Genomic DNA, 20,107 nt, shown 5'->3' with positions numbered 1-20,107 from the left:
CCAGATGTCGAGACTTGGGTGAAGAATTTGTGGGATAAAATCACTGACAGCTGTGTTGCCAATGCACTACGAGCAGGCTACATGGTCAAGAAGTGCTCGTTTAGGGAGACGGCTATTGCTGGATATGAGAGATTGGGGCCAATGGTTCCACAGGAACTGGAATCGCAAGAGGTTAAGGCCGGAATTTGGGGTTTGGGAGAGTTATTGTGTGAAGATGTTGCAGAAGAAGATGGCTGTTTTTGAATGAATTGGATAAATAAAAGATTGCTGTACACCACAAATTGTGGTTGCCCTGGGGGGATTGTGGGTTAGAGATGGGGTTAGGCATTGTGGGTTAGAGATGAAAAAACCCCAGAAAACTTGTGAAAAAACAGGGGTTTTCCCTGTTTTGGAAACAAACGGGGAAAAACCGTTTCCCCCCCCCCATCCATTTCCAGTTAGGGTTGGTGAGGAGTGGGGGTTAGGCATGGGAGGTCAATTGATCAATTCCAACTTCCCGCAGGAAAAAAAAGATCTTGTGAAGTTGGAATTGATTGATTGACATTTCAGTTGAAAAAAACTTTCCCTCCCCCGCACATGGCAACGGAGGAGCATGAAGGAGAAATGGGCCGGTGTTGGAAGTCAGGTAAGCAAAGACATTCAATTCCATAGGCAGCCTTACCCCACCCAGCCCCTTAGCTTACAAAAGTGTGGGTGTGAAGGAGAAAAAGAGGGTGACAACAAACAGGCTAGGAAGTGGGAAGTGATGCACAATTATTACAGGTAAGCAAAATCAGTCATCTGTCAAGACCACAAGCTGGGATAAGCAGTACCTTGGCCTGGATCTCAATAGCAACCAGAAGAGCAACCACACTAAGGCAGCACCTAATCTGTACAATTGTAATAACTTTTGGAAGGAGGCAAAGGTTGTATGCCACTTTACAGATTTTAATATTTATTTATTATAAGGATGGCCATCATATTATAGATACTACATATAATTTAGTAAAAAAAATGTACAACTGAAATGAAGAATGCTCTGTCTACTGGACTAGATATACATCCTGTTATCTTATCAACCTTGGTCCTGACTGGACTATAAGAACATAAAGGAGTCTGTTTGCCTCATTTCCTGGATTACTGTCTAATCTGTACAAATGTTATATTGGTTGATGTTCTACTAGGAATTAATGAATTGTAAATATATCTTTTGCTTGAAGAGTCTGGAAGTTGAGGTTTGGCACTAGGCTGCATTAACAGAGGGATAGAATCAAGGTCATAAGAAGTGTTACTCCCATTTTATAATGCCTTGTTAAGACCACACTTAGAATACTGCATCCAGTTTTGGTCGCCACAATATAAAAAAAGATGTTGAGACTCAAGTGCAAAGAAGAGCAAAGATGATGGGGGGAGAGGTTAAAACTAAGAATGGTTGCAGGAACTGGGAATGCCTAATCTAGTGAAAAGGAAGGACTAGGGATGACATGATAACAGTGTTCCAGCATCTGAGGGACTGCCAGAAAGAAGAGAGGTCAACCTATTCTCCAAAGTAGCCAAAGGCAGAACAAGCAACAATGGATGGAGAGAAGTCCTAAAACTAAGGAGAAATTTCCTGACAGCAAAAACAATCAACCAGTGGAATCAATGTTCTATCACTGGAGGCTTTTAAGAAGAGACTGGACATCCACTTGTCTGAAATAGTATAGGGTCTCCTGCTTGAGCAGGGGATTGGACTAGAAGACCTCCAAGGTCCCTTCCAACTTCGTTATTCTATTACTTTTCCCATCAGACTATCTCCAGAACAGCTACTAAAAACTTGGCATTGCCACCTAAAGATACAGGGTCACCATAGAATCAGATAATAGGTTCAAATTGCAAAGCCTATTTTCCTGGTGAGCTCAAGGCAGCATACCTAGCACTCTTATCCTTCGGTATTTTCTGCAATCCTGTGATGAAGGTTAGGCTCAAAGAAACTTTGACTTCTCCAAAGAAAACTTCTCTTGGTTGAGGCTGGACATAAATCTGGATCTCTCCAATCATAGACCAGCATGTTAACCTTGTCTGATACAGTGCCTTTATACCACAGAAAAGTAAAATTTTTTTTGAAAATTTAAATTTAGAGGATACAGCTAGTCCCTGAGTTACAAGCGTCCAATGACTATTTGAAGTTATGACGGTGCTGAAAAGATCCCAACATTTACAACCAATCATATGATTGCTATTGGTGACCTTCTCAGCCGATTTCCGCCAAACAAATCCAGTGGGAGAAGCTGGATTTGCTTAAAGATTATGTGATTCATTTAATGATCTTGGCAAAAAAGGTAATAAAATTAGGGGCAGTAAGAGCCACCTTGGGCCAGTCACATTCTCAGCTCTAGAAAGGTATCAATGGAAAACCATTTCTGAAAAAACTTTGCCGAGAAAACTCCAGGGACTTGTTCAGGCAGTCTCCGACATTCAGACTGTTGAATGGGGGGAAAAATATCCCTGGTGTTAAAATATTGATAATTGCAATAGCACATAGGTTAAAAGGAATTACTTGATACAATTTTGTTTTATGAAAATGTATCAAGTGTCTGATGATATAAAATTACTGCAAAATATTATTAGCTTTGTATACTAATGAAAATGAAACAGTATTTTTGGCTTCCATACAGAAAAGACTTTTTATATCCAAATTGAATGTTTGCAGTAAATTATGTTTTAATGTGGTGTTGGAACTTTCATTGTGTTTAATAACACAACCTTGAAATAGATTCATAGAATGCGTGGGAAAGTGAATATGAATTGTTCCATAAACAAATATTTTAGAGCACTTTAATGATATTAAACAAATCTTTACCTAAATTTGTTGAAATAGTAGAGTAATATGGAGTACATTCTGGATATGCAATTATTTGGAATCAATCTAATATTATGTTAGTTGGTAACGGTACCTATAGAAGTTGGTAGAAAATTAAGCTTTGCTTATTGCCTGGATTATATTAAATTCTTGAAGACCGTTATTTACCTGTGTAATCACACAGAAGATATCCTGTGTGATTACACAGGCTATTACAACATGACTATCTCAAATTATATTAACTTAGATAAAAGAGAACATTATAAGATTGATGGAAGTGCTGATGAATTTGTGGAAGAATATGAAAATTAATATAGAAATGAGTATTAAGAGTTATCTAAGTTGACTCCCCTTAGGTATTTAAATGATTATTCAAATTATAATTATTTTTAGTGTACCGTATTTTACGGCATATAAGACGACTTTTTAATGCATGAAAGCCTTCTCAAAAGTTGGGGGTCGTCTTATACGCCCAGTCGCATTATACGCCGGAAAATAGTAAATCCTCAGGAGCAGAGACGTTAGTGGAAACGGACAAATCCATCGCTCGAGAATGGCGAAAGACGGCCTCCTCATAAATAAACCGACCAGCCCAACCGAGGCTGAGGCTCCAGCTTACCAGCGTCCTAGGGCAGCAGACCCCCCCTTTTTTTGGAAGGGAGTGGGAGTCAAGCGCGTGCCGAGCCGCCGGCGCTCGGCGAGCACGAGAGCTCAAGGGAGCACGGAAAGCCAGGCGGAGGCTGACCTGACATGTTTGCGCGGAGCTGAGCTTCACCCGACCCTGGGAGTTCGACTTCAGGGCATGGTGCCGTGGCCAGACCTGCAGCAACACCCGCCCGGGAAGGCGCAGCTCGGGAATTGCAACAGGCAGACCGCAGCGGAAAGCTGGCACTGGGGCTTCAGCAACCCGGGGTCGCCCCTCTGCCCTGAAGTAGAAGGCGGCCTTTTGAAAAATAAATATTATAATATGTGTGGGGGTTTTCCCCTTTATTTCTTTTTCCCCTTTCTGTATACTCCAGCGATAACTTATGCAAGTGAAAGGAGGAAAAACCCCGAGTTTGCATTTTCTTGGAAAACTTTAGAAAAGCACAGCAAAATGCAGGGGAGGGTAAACGGGCTTCTCGATCTCAGTGCCACGCAGGGCTCCTTCTGGTTTCTAGTTACTTGGAAACTCGGGGCTTTCTTTGAGGGAATCTCAATCTTGCGGCGCAGGGTTGAGCCCGTTTCTTTCACCACCACCCCCTGCCCTCCGCCACCCTGTTGATTAACCTATAGAAAGAACTGCCTTCTTTCAGACCTGGTGCCTTCCCGAAGTGTTGGGCCACAATGCTCGTCGCTCCTGGCCGAAACAGCCAGTGTGTGTGGCTGAAGTAGAACACCAACGCGAGAGGAGATGAGGTTTAGGCGAGGCAGAGCAAAGCTGATCTCGAGGCTAAAAGCTCTTGATAAACCTTCACCTAATTGAGAAGCAGCCCTGACTTCCTACTTACCCGTATTTTCCGGCGTATAAGACTTTAACCCATGAAAATCATCTTAAAAGTTGGGGGTCATCTTATACGCCCAGTCGTCTTATACACCGGAAAATACGGCATTTACTTTTATAGTTACAGTTTATATATGGTAGGAGTGGTGTGAATTTTCCTGATTTTAAAATGTATCATTGGGAATATTTGTTAATTCCCATAAAGTATTGGAATGAAAACAGAATTGATTGAATATGTAGTAGGCGACAGATAAATACATAAAATAGAAAATTTGAGTTTTTGAGTTTTTATATTTATTTAGAACTAGACAATATTATTGTGAAAAACTTTTTAAATATCAGGTTTTTTTCTAGATAGATGGTCATACTTTCTGAAAATGTATTGTAATCACCCTTATTTTTATTTTCCAAGAATTCCCAAGGATATCCTGAGGATGTCTGGAGTAATAAATGTCTATTCATTTATTAATGAATAAATCATTAGAGAATGATTTATTATCAGTCTAGATTTCCATTCATTTTGTACTTAAAGGGCTTTTAAAAATGGATGGCAAGGAACCTAGTAGGCATTATTTGGATACATCCTTTGTTCTCCATTTATTGTATCAAAGCTTATCCTAAGGGAGGGGAAATGAAAAACGCACACATACCATTCAAACTTTGCTTTCTTATATACAACCTGGTGACCAAGTTAATATCTATTATAAACCATAAACTATAATTTATTTCCTTCCTTCCTTCCTTCTTACCTACCTACCTACCTACTATGTTTTGTTTCATTTTGTCTTTTGTATGTAAACCCTACTGTCTGCTTGAGAAATATATAATCAGCTGAAATTGCACAGTGTTTTAGTGTAATTTGTCTCATATCTATTTAAATTCTCAGTTTGAGCTGGAAAGAACTGCATGACTGAACTTTGATTTCCTTAGTTGGCTTAACATCGCAAAATCTGTTATGTAGAGATAATATATTTGGACTTCAGTATTCTGTTTATGTCATTAGCTGTATGTACTTTGTGACTACATAGTGTTCTTTCATACTGCTGACTTAGGCAGCCAGATTCTACCCATCTTTTTACAACATGGCTTCTTAAAGGTAATAATCATTCTACATAATTGCCCTAAATAGATATTATTGAATAAACAGTTTCTTTCCTTTATAGGAAATAATTTTTAGTATTGGGTTGTTTTAGCAATAGGTAAATGGTTGTAATTTTTTTAATATACTTTGTATTTCAATTAACTCATTTAAGTGGTTTATATGTCCACTCATCTCACAACAGGTGAGTGAACCATGAATTTTTGGGCCACCCAGATTGGGAGTGTTCCATCTGTAGTCTTAGATGGGGTAGCATTTCCCCATTCAAGAATTGTGTGCGGTCTGGAAGTCTTCATGGATTCACAGTTCCTGCTCAATGAGCAGATTGTGGCTGGAAAGACTTTAAACAGGTTCATTTGGTGTGTCAGGTGTCCCTTTTTCTAGTTCAGGAGGCCCTTCAGATCTCTTGTGGCTTGACTACTGCATCGTTACTTGCTGTTTATATGTACACTGTGAGCTAATGAACCAGAGACAAATTCCTTGTGTGTCCAATCACACTTGGCAAATAAAGTATTTTGTTCTGCTATCCTATCCTATCCTATCCTATCCTATCCTATCCTATCCTATCCTATCCTATCCTATCCTATTCTAGAAACAATTAAGTTTGAGGTCACAATAGGAAGGGAGGGAAGACCCCCAGTAAAGAATAAAAAGGAATTGGAGCTCAAAAACTTAAAAAAAGAGGGAAGAAAAGAATAAATAAAATTAACATAATAATAAGGTTAAATAAATAAGATAAAAGGGATTTTCAAACAAAAAAATCATGGAACAGGCGACTGATACTATTGTGGTATGCAATACATGTTTCATGTATGTGCTTATGCCCAAAGAATACCCAAATTATGCATGCATTAAATGTAAACTATGTGAATTATTAGAGGAAAAAGTAAGGCATTTAGAGGCAACTCTAGCCAAACTCCAACCTATGAAAGAAAGCTATACCCAAACTGAACCAAATAATGAACAAATAACTCCCAGAGGATTTGATCCTACTGATAAACCCTTGGAGGAAGACAAATGGAGATGTCACGCATAGAAGGAAACACAATAATCAAAGAAAGAAGCAGTAGACATCTAAGAAACTCCTGCTACCCAATCTAACCCATCAGAAGCAGCCCCATTAAAACTGAGCAATCGATTTTTAACCCTAACCAAAGAATCCCTAAGACTGCCCCCACCCACACAGACAGGCAAGACATCAGAATATAAATTGATAGCAAACAGCACTCCTTAACTAGCACTGGTGATGTTACCTAGTTAGGGTAAAATGAAAGGTCTGCAAGAAAACAAGCAGAGAGTAACAGAAAACTGTATATAACAATTCCGTTTGTTAATTATGTCAAGGTAAAAATCACCTTTGTAGAGGGCGACGGACCGTGCTTCAGAGAATGCATGTTACACTTGCAGGAAGGCAAGAAAAACACGACGCATAATCTTACTAAATACCTTTTACTTACAAAATATAAAAACTAAATATATATTATACAGAGCTAGCTAGCTTCATCCTAACGTAACAGACAGTAACAGCAAAGTGAAAAAAAACAATACAGATAATAACTCTGGGAACTTCTTCTAGACATGCGCACTAAACAGACTGAAACCATAACATAGCTAGTCATATGGGATTCACTATGGTTACCAGATAAGTTATCACAACAGGTGCAGAGAACAGGGGAAATGTACAGTTAGAAATGAACTTTTCTGACGAACATAAAAAACGTGCAGTGACATTCCCCTTCTTTCGTCAGCAAAGTGAAGACTCAGGTAAGGCACATCTTCTCACGCAGATACTCATGCTGGGCTGTAGGAAGTGGTTTGTTCAACATGTCAGCAATTTGATCACGTGTAGGCACATACTGTAACGTCACAAAACCTTGTTTAACCAGTTGCCTTATGTTTTGATATCGGATGTCAATGTGTCTGGACCTTGAACCTGTAAAACGTGTTTCAGAAATATAAACCACAGATTCATTATCCTCCATTACTGTGATCGGTCGAATCGGATGTGTCCAGATATCTGTGATTAAAGCATCAAACCAGGTTAAAGAATTGCATGCATCAGACACACAAGCATACTCAGCTTCTGTAGAGGAACAAGAAACAAGATTCTGTTTACGCACATGCCAGTAAACAGGACATCCATTTAAGAACAACATGTAACCTGATGTACTTTTCCGTGACTTCTTATCACTCGCCCAATCTGAATCTGCAAAACAACATAACTCTGCATAGTCAGTATGTGTGGGTTCCAACAACAACTTCATGTCTTTGGTGTGTTTTAGATACCTCAATAACTTTTTAACACATGTCCAATGAAACTGTTTTGCCTTGCCTACGTGTCGTGATAAAAGATTAACACTAAGTGCAATGTCGGGTCTAGTCCAACTACTAATATACAGCAGCGACCCAATGACTGAGCGATATAGTGTTTGATCTTCGAACTCAGGACTTGGTTCATGTGCCAAAATGTGAAAGTCAGTTTGCATGGGTATACTCACAGGCTTAGCGTCCTCCATGTTACAGTGATGTAACAGTTGTTCAATCTTCTCTTCTTGTGTGAGACTAAACCCCTTCTGAGTTTTGGCAATTTGAACACCTAAATAAGTGTTAATACATCCTAAACACTTCAACGTGAAAAACTTTTGTAAAGCTTTAGCAAAAACCTCACTCATCTGCTTATTTGGACCAATATAAACAATGTCATCGACATAAACAAGAATTATCTCATACCTATTACCGGATCTTTTGGTAAACACGCATTCATCTGTTTCGGACTTAATAAAGCCCATTGAATTTAGTTTCTCAGAAAGACATAAGTACCACATTAAACCAGACTGTTTCAGACCATAAAGACTTTTGTGTAGAAACCAGGTATCCCCTTCTTGCTGTCTGAAACCTGGAGGACCTTTGACGTAGATGTCTTCATCAAGATCAGCGTGAAGATAAGCCGTTTCAACATCGAACTGAAAAACTTCCAGGCCAAGGATAGTTGCAGTGGCTAATGCAATTTTCACACTTTCAGTCCGCACTGTGGGTGAGTATGTATTCGTATAGTCCTCAGGATAACGTTGAGCAAAACCCTGGGCTACGAGTCTGGCCTTGTACAACGACTCACCATTCGGCTTCTTTTTGATCCTGTAGACCCATCGAGTACCAATAACTTTCTTGTTTGCTGGAGGGCTTGCAGGCGTAAACACTTGGAGTTTCTTTAAACTGTCCATTTCAGCCTGCATTGCCTCAAACCATTTATCTTGTTCTGATTCAGGAAGATGTTTGATCTGTGTGAACTTCTCAGGTGGAAGTGTAACATTACAAATCAAAGGTACAGGTGTTTTTGTTACTTGCCACGAATACCGTTTTGGAGGAATTCCCTTTGTGGACCTCTTGGAACGTCTCGGGCCAACCGTCCATTCTTCTTCCATGTCGTCCTCGTCTTCATCATCGTCGCCAGCAGCAACATCGGCGGCTTGCGAAGACGGAACAGTAGGTTGAGAAGAACTCGTGGAAGGAACATTTTCCTGTGATTCTTGATCAGGTTGCGTGGCATCAGCAACATCATCTCTAGGAAAATAAACTCCAGGATCGTTAGAATGAATCCTGGACCAGTCAGCATCTTCCTCAAAAGTAGCAGATTGTGAAACCACAATAACATGATGAGAGTCAATGTATTTGCTCCATTTTGAATTATCATCAATGCCCATAAATCTCATCCTTTTTGCTGCAGGACCCCCTTTCTTTCTTTGGGCTAAAGGAATATTCACCATAGCATAGGAACCAAAAATATGGAGATGTGAGAGATCAGGCTTGTGTCCATACAACATGAAATAAGGGGTCTGATTTATCACACTACTCCAAGTACGGTTGACGATATGGTTAGCATATTTGATAGCTTCACCCCAGTATGGAAGACTGAGGTTAGCATCTTCAAGGAGGCAACGCATCATGGTTTGCAAAACCCCATTTCTGCGTTCTGCCACCCCATTTTCAGCTGGAGTATAAGGAGCGGATGTCTGATGTACTATCCCATTCTCACGCATCCAGTCCTGGAAACGTTGAGACATGAATTCAGCACCGCGATCACTCTGGATTCTGGCAATGTTGACCTCGAATTGGGTATAGACAAGACTAGCAAAGTCTTTAAAGATCTGAAAGGTCTCAGATTTTTCTTTCATAGGATATACATATCCATATCTAGAATAATTGTCAACGATTGTCAAGAAATATCTTTTACCACCAAGTGTTGGTGCAAAAGGACCAACTATGTCAGTGTGTACCAAATCAAAAATGCGTGTTGACAGGCGTGTAGCGCGTTTTGGAATTGCTGCTGCCTTGGATTTGGCTTTCTTGCAGACAGCACAGTCCAAGAACACCTTACACCCCTTTAGATCCAAACCTCTTGCGAACTCTGGCATCTTCTTCAGAACACGGAAACTGGCATGACCCAATCTTCTGTGCCACTTATGGATACACCTGGAATGCAAAGGTTTACCTGTTAGTGAATTCTCAACTTTAGCATTTTTATTAGGAACCCCAGGCTTGCTGTGAGCAACCTGTGTCTTTTTTGTATTTTTATCATTATTAGGAACCTTTGGAGTAGCAACAGGATCTCTCTCTGGGACGTCTCTCTCTGGGCCTGTGCTCTTTGGAACGTGTATACTTGCCTGCTCTTGCTGCTTAGGCTTTGGTTTTAAGTAATAAACACCACCAATCAACATGGTTTCAGCAACAATATCTCCATCTTTGACTATATAACTTGCTTTTTCAAGATGGTGGACCTGAAAATGAGAAAACCTAGACAAATGACTCTGACTAAGCAAATTACTACTGGCAGACGGAACATAGTAAACGTTTGGAATGAGAGCATCAAGCTCTTCAATGTAGACAGTTCCTTTTCCCATGACCTGAACAGGATGATTGGAAAAAGAGTAAAGTTCACGAAGTTCAGGTTCAGGCTCGTGCATCTCAGTGTAAAGCTCTTTTCTGTAGGTAACATGTAATGCTGCTCCACTGTCCAAAGTCCAAAGAAGTCGTCTGTCGTACTCTGGTTGAGGCTGTGGATCGTTGGTCACAACCAATGTGGCAAGTGGAGCTTGTGGATCACGCCTGGAACCACGACCACGACCTTGTCGTCCGCCTCTACCTCTGCCTCCTCTGGAATCTGTTCCTCTGGGCTGGTATGTGACGGGCGCTGGAGCTCGTTGGGGACAATCCCGGGTGGCATGTCCCACACGATTGCAGATGTAGCATCTTGGCATTCTTGGAACGTAGGTCCTTCCACGGAAGGCACGCCTCGCTGAAGCTCTTGATGCAGGTGGTTCCCTTAAATGTGGCGCAGCTTGCATAACTGCCTCTTCTTCAGCTAAAATTCTGCATACATGATCCACTGTGCGTTGAGCAATAGGCACTTGATTAATCTTGGAAATAGCATCTTTCCACTCATGATTCAAAGAATTGATGATAATGCTGATCATTTGAAAATCATCAATAGGATAGCCTTTTTCACCCAGTTCTTTTCTAATACCTTTCATTTTAGTCAAATGTGCTCCAATATGTTCACCAGGTTTTAATCTGGAACCATGGAACTCAGACAAAAGCAAACATGTAGACTCAATTGATGAAGGCCGATAACATGCCTCTGAGTCCAAATTTGTTGGGCAGTTGCATCTTGTGAAAACGTGAGCTGCAATTCAGTGTCCATTGACATCAATAATGTTGTGCATGCTCTACTATCCAAGTCCCATATGTCAGGAGTCCATGGCTGGGCAGGAGGATTAAACACCATCATGTGAGTACCTTCTCTGCGTAGCAAAAGTCCAACCTCGCTGACCCATGCCCTGTAATTCTGTCCTGACTTCTTTAATTTTGAATCACCAGCCAGTGGTACAATGGAAGGTGTTTGATGAGGAAAATACAATTGAGGTACTGGCTGTGCAGGTTGTGCAATCCGACCATAACCTGCAGGGGGCACCAGTGGCGTCTGTGCCTGGACATGCGGCAGTTGCATTGAAGCTGCCGGTAGTCTTGGTGCTGGCTGTGACTGTCTTTGAGCTGCTATTCCACCCTGGCCAGCAGGAGGCGCTGGCGCTGGGGCTGATGCATTAGCATAACCTGCAGATGACACTGGCTTTCGCATATAAGAACCCGGTGGCAATTGCATGTGGGTTAAATATGGCTGTGCTCTGCCAGGTAGAGGGGCTTGCATAGAAGCAATATTAACAGGAGAAGCAATAGTAACAGGAATCCTAGCACCATCAGGGACTGGAGCCTCAGATAACGGCAGAAATCTTGTATCTCTGAGCAAAGACTCCTCCATAGACAATTGCGAGAGTGAGAGCTCCAATTCATGTCTTAATGCAGCTTCACCAGTAGATGGTGCTATAACATTTGCTTCAGGCATCACTGTGGCTCTGTATGTCCTTTGGGACAGCCCATAATCATGTGACATAGGAGCCTCCGGTTCCCATTCGTCTTGCATGACACTCAATGATGGGCGTGACTTTGGCTTTGGGGAAGAAGGAGGCAATATGGCTTCTCCTTGTGGGTGTGGCAATATGGCCGGTTCATGCTCATAATTCCTCTCATATTGCTGAACCATTGACACATATTTCTTTGCCTGCTGCAAACGCCTTTCAAAAAACCCAATTTGTTCACAGTAGCCTTGCATAGCCCTATCTCGCATAGTTTGCTTGGGGCTTGAAGGAGCAGAAGGAATTTTCTTCGGCTGAACTTTAGGTTTCGCTCCAAGCCTTTGAAATTCATCTTGAGCCCCTGGAGTGTGAACATTTTCAAAAGCAGCTGCCAGGGAGCTTGGAAAAGTAGAAAAAGGAGTGACTGACCTTGCATCGTGGACAGGAGCAGGCACGTCTTCTCCAAGGCGTGTGGCCGAAGCTATCGGAGTTCTTAAGGTCGAAGGGATCTGCCCCACAGAAAGACTCCTTTTCAGCCGTGGCTTCCTTCCTGACATGTTTCAGCAGTTAATCACCGCTGCCCCACTAGCACTAACTAACTGATAACAGCCGCAGAAACATGCATCTCCAAAAACATAAATCAAACCATCCTCGATACCAAAATGTCAAGGTAAAAATCACCTTTGTAGAGGGCGACGGACCGTGCTTCAGAGAATGCATGTTACACTTGCAGGAAGGCAAGAAAAACACGACGCATAATCTTACTAAATACCTTTTACTTACAAAATATAAAAACTAAATATATATTATACAGAGCTAGCTAGCTTCATCCTAACGTAACAGACAGTAACAGCAAAGTGAAAAAAAACAATACAGATAATAACTCTGGGAACTTCTTCTAGACATGCGCACTAAACAGACTGAAACCATAACATAGCTAGTCATATGGGATTCACTATGGTTACCAGATAAGTTATCACAACAGGTGCAGAGAACAGGGGAAATGTACAGTTAGAAATGAACTTTTCTGACGAACATAAAAAACGTGCAGTGACAAATTAAGACAATTTTTAGAACTATATATATATTGCAGATTTTCTTTTCAAAATTTATTTTATATTCATTTATATGGTCACCCATCACACCAATGCAACTCTGGGCTGTGAACAAGAATTGAAATACAAGATAAATACAAAATATATATTTTGAAAACTGAAATATACTAAACCTAGACTATAATAATTTATTTCATTAAGGTCATTTTAAAATGTCTATAATGGCCTTTCAGAAAATCACGTGTATAACTTTCAGTTTTACAGCAGTTGTTTCCTATCCATCAGTCAATATTCAGAGGACAAAGAGATTAGAAATGAAGAAACAAATCAATCTGTATTTTCCTAAATTGGAAGATACATTGACACTTTCAGTTTAAAACAAAACAAGCTTCACTATTGAGGGAAAATGCCCATAACCAAAAACATTATTTCTGGACTTCCTGTTCCTGTTTTCCAGTGAGCAGTCTGAAGATTCAGAATGCCGAACTCTTCAGCTGGAATTTCTTTTTGTTGGGGACCCTAAGGGGCCAGAACCCACCCTGAAGGGGTGGAATGAAGGAAGGAAATCCCAGGGACTTTGGAAAGGCGGTGGTCTCTCCGAATGGTCCAGGAGAAGCCTCCCAGAAACCAACAGAAGAAAGGGCTGACTAACTGCAGGTTCAGCCATAGTTGGAAACAAGAGAAGTCACAAGCTTCTAAATTAAGCGGATTTAAAACAGCATGCTTGAATCTGGGTAAGAATATTGATTTTCTCTATCCTATTTATTTTCCTGAAGAAGAAAGTCCCCAAAATAAGAGACCTCCGAAGAAGGAAAGGGGGGAGGGAGACTCTGCTCCCTCAATTTTGGTTATCCGAAGGGGCGAAACTTACCCTTTAGAGAGAGAAAAAAGCCTAGAAAGACCTGAAAAATTAGCAAACGCTGACACCTGCTGGTGGGTGAGGATTTTTTTCTTTTTGTTTTCTCTGACCCTCAAAGTTTTTAGAAAATGCAGCTGTGTAAACAAAGTGAGAATAAAGCTGAAGCAATGAATACTTCACAAAAGGAAACATATGTGGCAACAATTTCAAATGACAATGACTTTAAACTACAAAGAAATCCTGTATAACCTTGAGAGCATGAATCAACTTATTTCCAACTTAATTTCACTCCAAGAAATTTCCCAGGAAAATACAGTAGAGGTGACTGAACAAAATTCTGAGGATAGAGACTTAAAGATGGAACCATATAAAATGAACATTTCACAAGATGAAACATATGATGAACGGCAACATTTTCAAAGGACAATAATTTTAAACTACAAGGAAATGCAGAATAACCTTGAGAGCATGAATCAACTTATTTTCAACTTAATTTCACTCCAAGAAACTTCCCAGGAAAATACAGTAGAGATGACTGAACATAATTCTGAGGATAGAGACTTGAAGATGGAACTATATAAAATAAAAAATCATGATTTAATCCAAATGGGAAATATTTCATCCAAGCAACTTTGAAGATAAGGAAAAGAATGAGAAAAAATTCCTTACAGGGAAACAAAAGATGCAGCAAAACATACTGATTAAGAAAGGCAACGGCCAGAGAAAAAAGACTAAAATAGAAATCCAGAAAATAGATGATGGAACTTATCAGAAAGAATACTTAAAAAGAAACATTTGTTTGAAAATGGCTATCAAAATGGAAAAACTTTGAAATATATTACTCTTAGAGGGATGATTTTTTTTCTTTTTTTTTTCTTAACTAATATAATGTTTTTTTTCCTTTCTGTTAAAAAAAGTTGAAATGATTTAAACAAAAGCAATTGTTTTAGTTATTTAAATGTGATAAGAAAAGCATAAAATGGGTTTTGAATGAGAGTTAAAGGATTAGATCAGACATGTGAAACACAAGGCCCGGGGGCCGGATTCGGCCCGCGAAGTGGTTTCATGTGGCCCGCGAAGCCATCCTGGAAACAGTGAGGGAACGGCCCCCACTGCCTTGGCCCTGGCCCAGAGACCCTCCTTCTGCCAGAGACCCTCAGATCTGTCCCACTCCTGCCCAGGCCCCCATAGGCACCCTTGATGCGAACGATGTAGAGCTGGCCACGCCCACCCAGTAGGCCATACCCACTCTAGCCACACCCACCCAGTAGGCCACGCCCACCCAGGCCCCTTGAGGGCAACCGCAATGCTGATGCGGCCCTCAATGAAATTGAGTTTGACACCCCTGGATTAGATGATTAGAATTATTGAATGGAATGCTTAAAGTTTAAATAGATTAAATACATTCTTAGCTATGGTAAAAAAAATAAGAAATTGAGGGAATAAATATATATTAAATTAGGAGGGATACATATTTTAAGTTGTATGTTATTTTTTGTATCTCAGTGCTCTTGTCTCTTTTTCTTTTCCCTTTTCTTCTTTTTTATCTTCTTTCTTGTCTCTCTTTTCTTTTTCTACTTTTTTACTTATTGATTAAGAAATAAGCATGAGAGGGCTTATATAAGAAAAACAGAAATCCACCCATGTAAATATAGTTAACTGTTGAAAAAATTGTCACTAGTAAGAATATTTAGAATTTGGGGGGAGAAATAAGCTGAAATAAACACGGTAACAGGATTTACAATAAGGCAGCTAAAATGCCAAATAGGATTATTGAAACTATATACTTAATTGTTGTTAATTAAAATAATGAGAATTGTCTTAATCTAATGTTTTGCAAAGAAAGATACTTTGGGGAAAGGGGAAATCAAATGAAATTAACATATGGAATATAGATCATAGAAATTAATTGTTAAGGATTGTTTTACCCAGACAATATACTGTTTACAAATTACTGTTTACAAATTACTGAATGATTTATGTTATGTTAAAAAATCCTAATAAAATATATAAATAAAACAAAAACATTATTTCTAACTACACTCTGGAAGTTTTAATTTAATAAATAAAGCCCCATGAGATCATACCTACCCCATCTTGTCCACCCACTCCTGGAATGTTGTGTTCAGTTCTGGATGCCGCAGTCTACAAAGAATAGTGACAGATTAGAGTGAATTGAGAGAAGGGCGATGATAATGATGAGGGAACTGGAAACCAAGTCCTGTGGGAATTAGTAAAGGGATCAGGTATACCTAACCTGAAGAACAGAAGACTGAGGAGAGCTGAGCAATCTTTAGATGTCCTACTATGGGTTGTTGATTTGAATTATTTTGATAGAAGGATTAGATAGAAAGTTGAAAGATCTTTTTTATATAGCGTGTGCTACTTACAGTTTGTGTTCTTATAAAATGCATAAAAACAAATAGGACCTACGTATTTTAATTTGTTAAAATATAATTATTCCTTTTTCTAATCTGTAGATGGAAACTAAAATGGTTGTTTTGCATTTTTCATTCTTAGGTGCGGTGGATGATGTATTGGATTGTGTTTGCTCTTTATACGTTTACTGAAACATTAACTGACATCTTGATCTCTTGGTAAGATTTGTACATTTGCCAAACATGATTTATTTATGTTTTCGTGTATCACTGTGTTCATTGTTGGTAGTTGATACTGTTAAAAGCTCTTTAGCTAGATTCTAGGGAAGGTGGAATTACAACAATACTATTTATATGTATATAAAGCATATCTGAAATATTTGAAAAAATTCCTAAAAATACTTCCCCTGACACTTAGGTTAATTAGAAGGAAGGTGCCTATTTCTTTGTATCACATAACCACATTATGAATTCTAATTTACATTTTACAGGTTTCCATTGTATTATGAACTGAAGATTGCTTTTGTTATTTGGTTGCTGTCTCCATATACAAGAGGGGCAAGTTTAATATATAGGAAGTTTCTTCATCCTCTTCTTTCTTCAAAAGAAAGGGTAAGCCTCCCTCCTGTGGTGGAGCAGATATTTATTTTGATATTTTAGAAAATAAATTTGGTAGTGGTAGTGGGGATGAAGAATGACATTACCATATTGTGCTTTGTGCCAAGATATGATGTTATGGATTGCCAATATCAGATTAAATTAATATCCATACTACACATATTTTTTCCTCCTAGGAGATTGATGAGTACATTGTGCAAGCCAAAGAACGTGGTTATGAAACAATGGTGAACTTTGGTAAACAAGGCTTAAACTTAGCTGCTACTGCTGCAGTGACTGCAGCTGTAAAGGTAAACAGTACTGCATGTTATATATTTACTTAGCATCAAATGGGTGAGAGGGGATGTGTGTTCAAAAAGGTATAAGGTGAAAAGCTAGATAACCTTTTTCTAACAGCATATTCTAAAAAGTATGTTCTGTCAAACGTGACTTGCTTTTTAAACAGTGAAGATGACTTTTTTTCTCTTTTGTTGCTTTTTCTTGGTGGTAAATCACATTCCACATGATTTCTGACTTCTTTCTGCTGTTCTTCAATCAAGTTGAGGTAAATGCTCATGGAAGATTAAAGTATGAAACAGTGACCAGTATGGTTGACTGGGATATTAATATGGTTCTCTCCTGAATTCAAATTTGTAAGAAAAAATTAAATTAAAATGATAAACTTGAATTTAACTGCTGCAGCTTATGGCTGTCCGATGGTAGACAGCCAAATTGAGATTTTCACATGAATTCAAGTTTCTATTTCTATCTATAATTTGCCTAAAATACAAGTTGCCTCCATTTTTATATTCACAATAGTTATTGAGTATAATTAGTCACAGTGACAAAATATTATAGAAAGGGAAGCTGCATGAGCATATGCTTTTACAATAATTTTGTATAGGAAATACAATTTGTTCGACAATTTGAATTTGTACCTGATAGCCAGGTATATGCATTATATATCAGGGCTATCTTTTATCATTTTTTTCAAATAATTTTATGAAAGCTTATAAATAGAAATACAAACTAATACACTAATAAAATATAAAAATAATAAATGTGTGAAAAAGAAAAAAAGTAACTTCATCATAAGTATAAACAATTTTAGTAACTTATCACCCTCATATTCTCTGTTTACCCCATGTCTCATCTCCTAGCTAAAAACAAAATCCAAAATCTTTGTCATTCATTTCTTATCAGCAAAAGTCCAGAGATAATTATCTATTTTAACCTAGGACCATCCTTCATCATTGATGCACATAGCACAAAACTGGGGAGTGGGCTAAGTGATCTAGGAGTCAGTAAAAGTTGCCAACCAGTTCCTATAAAGTAGCAGCAATCGCTGTAGTCAATGTAAAATGCAACATTTGTAAAAATGTAAGTAATTTGTGATTATTGAGAACACCAGTGGAATATACTCTGGCCACTCAAATGCCCAAGAAATCACAATTTATTGAGCTACAGCTGCTTATTCCTAAGAAGTCTCTTCTGATAAATAATCTGCAGAATTTGCCCATTAAGGTGGGGAAGATAGTGGGAAATATGGACCTAGGCATGTAAGTTGCACAATTAAACTTCCAGGTTTCCTGAAATTGCAGTTTAGATATCTGCTTTCCTCCAGATTAAATTACTTTAAATGCTAAAGTGAACATCTGCTCAATGAAACCATGCTTTTCCCATAACATACTAACAAGATTTTCAGTTCTTCAGAGTTCTGTTTATTATGAAGATACACATTTACACAAATTGTCTGATAGCAATTTCTGCTAGTGGAGACTACTAAGCTGCTGAGCAAGTTACCATCACTTGAAAAAGAACCACGAACCACGAACCAGAATTGTTTATGGCTTTAAACAGGGCTATTGATAGAAGAAGCCAGATTCTAATGCTGATCATATCACAAACAGCTTTGCAGTAGTGTAGCTTCTTTCAGTGGTAGATGGAATTATCTCCATCTAGAAAGAAATATCTTCGAAAAGAGGCAAACAATTGAATACAGGTAGTCCTCGAGTTACAAGTGTAATGGAGCCTGCACATTCCACTCATAACTTGAAAACTCGTAGTGTGAATCTTGTACATCGAACGAGATCACTCTCTTGCTCGTTAAAACGCACGTGGCTCGTTAAGTGCACATGAGGTATTGGTGGGGAAGGCCATGGGGGGGGCGCCTAGTGATGGAACAGGCCCCCAAGGCCTTCCCAACCCACTAAGATGCTTCATGCTTCCCCCTTTCCTTCTTGCCATGCTGGACTCACCTTGAAAAGATCCATCTCCTCTCTGCCATGGTTCCTGCTTTTGAGGGATAGGAGAGTCGATGGAAGCTCTTGGGTGCCGTAATATCACACGAATTCAGGCACTGATCCTCTTTTGTAGAATGGGTGCCTGAATTCTCGCACTGAGGTGCCTGCCTCCTGCTTGCCCCCAACTCTGGAGCCATGTGGCCACTGCCCCCATTCTGTGCGGCAGCAGCTTGGAGCAGTCCTCCGAGGGCTGGATCCAACCTCTGGAGGCATGCAGAACTCCCCCCCCCCTCCGCAACCTCCGTTCCTGATGCAAATGGCTTGAAAGACCCCTCCGAGATTTGGATCCAGCCCTCGGAAGCTTTGTTGCAGGCACCAGCAGGGCTGGATCCAACCTCTGGAGGCATGCAGAACCCCCCTCCACATCTCTGTTCCTGGCACGAATGGCTTGGAAGATCCCTCCGAGGCCTGGATCAAACCTCTGGAAGCTCCTTTCTGGGCTCAAACGGCTGGGTGGGCTGGATCCAACCTCCAGAGACGTGCAGAAGCATCCCCCGGCCTCCGTTCCAGGCTGCTTGGAAGCCTCAGAGGCTCCAGGGACAACGGGATCACTTTCTCTCCTAGTGGGGCGAGCTCCGGCAGGCTGGACTCGGGTGCAAGGGGCCTGGCTTTCTCACTCAGTTGAAGGCTTCAGGCCTGCCCTCAGGCAGAAAGGAGTTGGGGGCAGGAGCAGAAGACAGGCACCTTTTGCATAGAGAAAGTTTCTGAGGTCCATGATTTGGCGCAACTTCAAACACTCGTGTGAGATCATGGATTCCAGAAACATTCTCGCTGTGAAAAACATTTCCAAGCCGACTCTCCTTTCCCTCAAAAGGAAAGAAACACAGCAGAGAGTATTTTTGCAAGGTAAGTGAATCTGGCATGGCAGGAAGAGAGGGGGAAGCAGTTGTGAGGAGTGAGGGTTAGGGTTGCAGTGCCACAACACGACTGCCGTGTTGTGCTGCAATATTTGTAATTTTGGGACTTGCTTTTAAACACTAGGGGACGCTCATCACGTAACTTCAAGTGTTAAGTGAACGCTCGTAACTCAGAGATTACCTGTAGTTTGTTTCAATTACATCCTTAAATTGAGCAACAGTTAAAAGACTCGGAGGACTTAGGTGAG

General features: G+C 40.0%; 1 protein-coding gene across 1 annotated transcript in view; it reads left to right on the top strand.

Moving 5' to 3' along the window:
* The window catches only part of REEP3 (receptor accessory protein 3), a 55,296-nt gene that overhangs the window by 24,195 nt on the left and 10,994 nt on the right, over window positions 1-20,107 (top strand). The window contains exons 3-5 of the mRNA XM_083364650.1: window positions 16,245-16,321; window positions 16,594-16,714; window positions 16,897-17,010. Coding sequence (XP_083220776.1) covers window positions 16,245-16,321; window positions 16,594-16,714; window positions 16,897-17,010 — 312 coding nt within the window. The remainder of the gene's footprint in view (window positions 1-16,244; window positions 16,322-16,593; window positions 16,715-16,896; window positions 17,011-20,107) is intronic.

Source organism: Vipera ursinii (assembly GCF_947247035.1).
Source record: "Vipera ursinii genome assembly, chromosome: 5".
Taxonomy (NCBI): Eukaryota; Metazoa; Chordata; class Lepidosauria; order Squamata; family Viperidae; genus Vipera; species Vipera ursinii.
The sequence above is the reverse complement of the archived record's forward strand: the minus strand, read 5'-3'. Positions and strand labels throughout refer to the sequence as shown.